Raw genomic sequence first — 6,507 nt, 5'->3', positions numbered from 1 at the left:
GAAACTGAACATATCTAGTCAGCAGATACAAACATTCATGGTGACTGCATGCAAAAATAAACAGATGAGCAGCAGTGCCATCTTTTAACTTAAAGCATTGCTCTTCCCATATGTGGGTTGAGTGTCAGCTTCATCTCCACATGATGTTTGGCAGCAGTGGTCACAAGATAGATATTGAGACTGGAAATGTATTATTAAAAATCATCCAAATTATGTTTATTTAGACATTTCTCTAATCTTTGATTAAATAATGTTAAATAAATGTCTCCCACCACATGCAGGACACCATCACTACGCTGAGCAGCGCCTTCAGTGACAGACTCCTTCACCCCAAATGTGTGAAGGAGAGATATCGTAGGTCCTTCCTTCCTGCTGCTATCAGACTGTATAACAACCAGCACTGCTCCCAGTAGACCCCCCCCCCATTTACACATCAATAATAATAATAATAATTCATGTTTATATATAATATTTATATATAATAACAATGTGCAATAATTACTGTGCAATAATAATAATAACAACAATAATAATAATAATAATAATAATTACTGTGCAATCTATTGCCCATGTGCAACTGCTGCTGCTACTATTTGTGTTATTTGTGTTATCTGTTGTTGTGGATTTCTTACTGTTTTTTCTCTTGTACAGTGTTTTTATTTATTATTTCCTACTCTTACTGTTTTTATACTGTTTTTTTCTCTATCCACTTTGCTGCTGTAACACTGGAATTTCCTCATTGTGGGACAAATAAAGGAATATCTTATCTTATCTTATAATAAAGACTTTAATATGGTCTGGGGTGTTATATTTAAACATACTTGTTTCTGCATTGTGTGAATATAATGGGAAATGTCAGTGTATGAGTTATGTGATTTAAATTTAGGAACAACATTTTAACCTGTTGGTTATCCTTGTCTGGATTTGTTGCCAATATGTATGTTATATTTAAATAATTTAGACTTTCTCATTGACCCTCAGTGATCACAGTATTATATATATATATATATAGATTTTACCCCTGATTATGACTCTTGATTAATAAATCATTGCTATGCCATTCATTTGTTCAATTACACTTTTTTTTTATATGATTTAACCCCTTCAGACCCGCCTTATGTTCCAAGGTTGTGAAAAATATAATAATGACTTTTTCCCATCCTTAATGCAACCAGAAATGAGAATCAATAAAAAAAAAAATGTTTTATCAAAACCCTTTAATTGTTATTTTTCTTGTCCATTTCAATGGACATCGGGTCCAAACAGTTGTTACAATACCAACATCATATGACAACATCATACCTATTTTTTGTCTGTTAAATGTTGCAAAAAGTAAAAAAGAAGCCCCTGTCAAGTGATGTCCATTGTAATGGACACAGGGTCTGAAGGGGTTTTAAGGTGTAGTGCTCTAGTTTCCACACGTCCAACCTATATCCACTAGTGGGCGCGCCTGTATTTGGTATAGATGATCTAGGACGGTGATCAATGTAAAACATCGGAGCATAAACTCACACGATCATCAGTACACAGGCGCACAGAGCTAAACTTACACAGAAGGACCTGTGCCCTAACCCCCTAACGAAACAGGGCGAGAGGAGGATTCATTTATTCTGCTTTCTTTCTAAATATAAGAGGGATTAAGTGAAGCTGTCGCAAAGTGTCGTAAAGCAGCAGACGGCTGACGGCGACGCGGCGCCCCCTTGCGGCGCAGCGGGTAAATACTGTAGCCGTAGCCAGCGAACAGACGACCTGCTGGGTAAACAAGAGTGGATGCCTCGAAAGGCAGGAATGGCAACTTCGTCGAGGGCTAATAGTGAGACATTTGTACCTGGTCAAATAGGAAGATACTAGAGAGGCCGCACTACCTCTTGAGATTCGACAGGATTGCTTTGCGACTCAAAATGGCTGAGTATAATCGGGTATTTGAGGAGTGAAGTGGAACTAGCCTTTATGTTAGCTTAGCTCGTTAGCCATCCAGGGCCCATTGCCTTCGTTTTGGCTTCTCGGATCAGCTCCGGGACTGTGTTGTCAGTTTTCACAATCTCGGCCACTGAAACGTCCTCGGATCGTGATCTCTGTGCAGGGCCCTGCCTCAAGCTGCAGCCAGGGTTAACATCTCCACACCACTGCCACCGTTTTCAACGCTTGTCGTTGTTTCCCCACAGGATTTAACCTCACATGTTATTAAAAGGACGGTGACACAGTGTGAAAAAAGGACTTAGACGGAGGTACGTGTTGTCTTTGTTGTCTTCTGTCTGGAGTATGTGTCAGGCGAGGTGAATAGCTGTCCACTCTGGTTTCTCTTGATTCTCTATCTCGCAATAATCTCTCCTTCACATAAGTTACTAACATTGGATATTCGTGTATTTGTGTGCTTTCTCCCTTAGCACGAGTTCCTCTGGCCTTAGTCACTTCAGCAGCGGTTGTGGGGCACAGACAGACCGACAGCCGAGCTTATTGTAATTGTTTAGCGTTGTAGAAACTATGCTTAGCCTCTGTTTCGGGCAAATACATCTGCGTGGCTCTTGTTTGTGCTTGCCTAATCAGAGTGGTTGTCGTTTCACAGACAGAAAGACACACTGGGGTATCGTTAGCAGCTCCTGTCTCAGTCGTACATCTTGAATTGGTTCACTGTTGCCATTTCTGTCACACCGTATATTTACTGCTTTAAGTATCTGCGGCCGGTGCATTTGATAGTATCCGCATTGCCTCTTTCTTCTTGTCGTTATTTGGTCACATTTGTGTTATTCAGCCTTGATGCATGGGGATTTTTTTTTCTTCCTTCAGGGTTGTCCTCTGAGGCCCCTGAATTCATGCATGTCATTGCGCAGCTTTCTCTGTGGCATCTGAAGGACTCTCACTCATCAGTGAGTTGTACCTAAAAGCCAAATGAAGCTTGTGGTTATATATATATAGATATATAGATATATCTATATATATACATACAATAGTTTCACAGTCTTACTAAATTCTTTTCTAGCCCCTGACACCTCAACCTCATCAGACCTGTTTCAGAAAAGTTGCAGCTTCAGGTCGAGTGACAGCCAGCATGTTATTATGATTCTATGTTGTAATTTGGATAATGAAGTGACATTGTTTGGTGTGTTTTCTATCTGTAATAACATTTCTAATGCAGTGCAGCGTTCAGTCATGAAGACCTGTGCAATCTAATGCAGTCACATACAGTCACCATGCAGCAAACACTACCAGGAATGTTGTTACATTTTACTGAGGCAGTGCCAGAGATGGAAAGTGAAGTTTGTAGTAGTTTATGTAGCTGTGTCCTGTATTCTTAAAGTCTTTATGAGGCTTGAACTTGCTAACAGCCGAGCCCCCCGAAAGGAATACATTGCCTTGAATGCAGTAGTTTGATGTTAACATTTTAAGCATGTTTGTTTATAAGAATCTTGATGAAGATAAAATTACAAAGGGATATTGACAGACTCTTTACATTTAGAGACCTTAGAGAGTTTTTTTTAAAAGCGTTTCTAAATTGAATGAATTATGAATTTTGTAGTTTCAGCAAACAATGTGGATGGGCCAGGCAAAGTATTTATTAGGTTTTGTTCTCTCATGTTACATCACTTGTGTATCACCGGCTTGTACTCGCAGACAGGAGGCAGGGTCGGTACAATATGTTCCTAAATCACCTGCTGAAATAGCAAATGCATTATTTTGTTGTCTGATTACATATCGAGAAGTGTGGTCGGCGTGCTGCTGTGAGCGATATCACCACGTGCATATAGTAATTGTCTTCACACTGTCCCTAATGTTATGTGACAATTTGCGGAAAAGCACATTTTATCAGTGAACATCACTGCAGCTATGCAACCCTTTGTGATTAATGACACAGTGGTATCTGCAATAGAAATATCCACAAAACTTTTGCTCACTCCAAAGAAGAGCGAGCAAATGTAATTTATTTTGGAATCTTAAATATTCAACTGAGTGAACTAAAATACAACTGGGATGTCCAAACCAACGTCCTGGATTGGTATTGGGGCAGGTGAAAGCATCTATTAATGTTTTAGTATTAGCTATATAAAGCTTGATCTATGTCAGATCCTTGAGAATCCGAATCAGGTTTATTTCCTAGTAGGTTTTTTTTTTACATACAAGGAATTTGCCTCTGTATTTTAGTGCACAACTGTCGGTATAAACTAACACCACTGTTGGCAGAGGGTGTAGTAAGCCATGTGCCTTCTGAAAATATACATGGAGTCTTAAGTCTTACCTAGCTTTTGCAGTTGCTTTTCTGTGTTTATTAGATTCTTTTGCAGTATTTTAATATTCTGTTGTACTAGTTACATGTAGGGATACATATTATTACTTATAGTCATATAAATATGTTGTCCTGGCTTGTTCACTTGTAACTCTTTTCCTTTCTTCTTCTTTCTCAGGTTTTGTGAGATGCTGCGGATGGACGTCTAGGAACTGATGCAAGTGCACTTGGTGTTTGCCCTTTGAGGACGGACCTGCCACCATGAAGAGTGAGGTGCCATCTGAGGCCCCCAGCAGACAGGAACATCTGAAGGAGCCACTGGTGAACCCAGAGCCCATGGAGGCAGCCAAGAGCTTCCCTAACAACATTGAGGTGATTGGAAAGGCAGGCAGTGAATTTGAAACTGTGTGTGATACCAGGCATCTGCCCCTGAGGGACACTGGAACACACAGAGACTCAGAACGGAGCCTTCCTGGGCGCAGAAAAAGAAAAGGCCAACAGGCAGGGCCATCAGACTGCTCGCTGAAGGAGGGCCACATCAGTGAGAGTTCACTGGCCCCTCAGCGTCCGAGGGTAGAACTTTTACAGCACCCCAGTGAGGATGACCATCATCACGAGTCGTCTTTTAGTGACTGTGCTTCCTCCCCTTCCTCTAGCTTGCAATTTGGGGACTCGGACACTCTTAGCTCAGAGGACGAGGGGGAAGCTGGCACAACAGGGGGCCAACACAAGGCTCCTGCCCTGACAACAGGAGGAGCCACTGGAGTTGGCCTGCGCCCTGTTCTGGGTCGAACTCGGGGGAATCGCTCTCATAAGTGGGTGCGGTCTGAGGCTGAGCCAGTGCTGCTGAAGCGGCCGTGTCTGAGCAGCAGGCGGCCTCTGCATAGGAAACGCTTTGTGAAAACAACTCCCGGAGGGGGTCAGCGGACTCAGAAGCAAAAGGAGCGACTACTACTGCAGAGGAAGAAACGTGAAGTTATTGCACGTAGGAAGTACGCTCTATTCCATAGCACCAGTAGTTCCAGCGAAGAGCTGAGTAGTGACTCGTCCTCCCCGTCTTCTACCGAAGCAGAAGATGAGCTGTATGTAGATGTCAGCAGCACCAGCAGCCAACCCAATAGTGCTACTGTTGCCACAGGTAATAACAAACCACGACTATATTACATTTGTATCTTTGTGTTGCACTCTAATCTCTGTATTGTATCTAACATATGGCGTTTTACAGCATGAGTTATGTTTATGTAGACTATATCATATGGTTAAAAGCATTATAAACCAACAGGGAAGTCTTGCATAACATAATACTGTGTCATCACCGTTGCAACCATAACATAACTACAGAGTCAATAGTAGACATCATAGACAGGTTTAATAGACATCCACAGGCAGAATGGTACACCACCGTGTAGACATATTTATTTGTATGGTAATTTTGTGCAGTTTGTGAAAAAAAAATAGGCAAAGAGGTGTACAACCACAGTTGTAATAGTATAATGGAAATTATGTCTCCTTAAACTCACAGGCCCCAAGATCTCTAACGTTGCAGAAAAAACCCCAATCCAGCATGATTTAACATATTTTAATTGAAGTACATTGATGCAATTTGAATTAATAGGCAGTGAAAAGCAGAACAGAAAAAAACAAAAAATTGCTGGTGCTGGAGAAGAGGTCAACATGTGTTGTGCAACTTGGAATGAGAGCTTGACTAGTGTGCTTAATTTTTTTTAGAACATGTCCTCTTTTTGTTGTATTTTATGTATTTAAGTTCTCTAACAGTTAAACTATAGACAGTGGTTACAGTTTCCTTTACTGTAAAATCTGAATTGAATTGGCTACAATAGTGTGATGATCATAAACAATCTCACTTACTGTGAGTTTACTGAAGCAGGATCACCAGTCTGCAGATTTTATTCCACACCAGGTGATTTCACTCTGGCTCTCAACCATAGAATGGGAACTAAACAGAGGATTCACCTCGTGCAGCGTTTGGCTGTAGTGAAAACACGCTCAAGTCTTCCCTATCACCTGGCAGTCTATTGCTGCTCTAGTGTGTCCCAAGTCCACGTGAAAAACTTAATAAACCGCATTGTAGCTCTTTACTTCAGTTCTCTATAAGCATGACAAGTTTTCAACATACATAAGAATATTGATATGTATTTAGCTTGGGCACAGCTGATAAAGGAATAGCTGCTCCCCTCTGCTTTCCAGGGCCCCACACCTGGTTATAATGGAAACTGCAGCCCTCTGTACCTGTTGGAACAACGGGTTTATGCAGCTCCTAAATC

At 41.2% G+C, this 6,507-nt stretch overlaps 1 protein-coding gene across 4 annotated transcripts in view; it reads left to right on the top strand.

Annotated features, from left to right (window-relative positions):
• Positions 1-1,715: 1,715 nt before the first annotated feature.
• rnf111 (ring finger protein 111) overlaps positions 1,716-6,507 on the top strand; it is a 28,319-nt gene continuing 23,527 nt past the window's right edge. For 2 of the 4 annotated variants that reach the window (XM_051378509.1, XM_051378507.1), the window contains exons 1-2: positions 1,717-2,228; positions 4,401-5,360. In XM_051378509.1, coding sequence (XP_051234469.1) covers positions 4,484-5,360 — 877 coding nt within the window. In that variant the 5' untranslated portion in view covers positions 1,717-2,228; positions 4,401-4,483. Of the gene's footprint in view, positions 2,229-3,913; positions 4,007-4,400; positions 5,361-6,507 lie in introns of those variants that run through there. The other 2 variants (XM_051378510.1, XM_051378508.1) reach the window with 2 other exon arrangements.

This window comes from Dicentrarchus labrax, unplaced genomic scaffold (assembly GCF_905237075.1).
Source record: "Dicentrarchus labrax unplaced genomic scaffold, dlabrax2021, whole genome shotgun sequence".
Classification (NCBI taxonomy): Eukaryota; Metazoa; Chordata; class Actinopteri; family Moronidae; genus Dicentrarchus; species Dicentrarchus labrax.
This window is presented reverse-complemented; position numbering and strand designations above follow the sequence as displayed.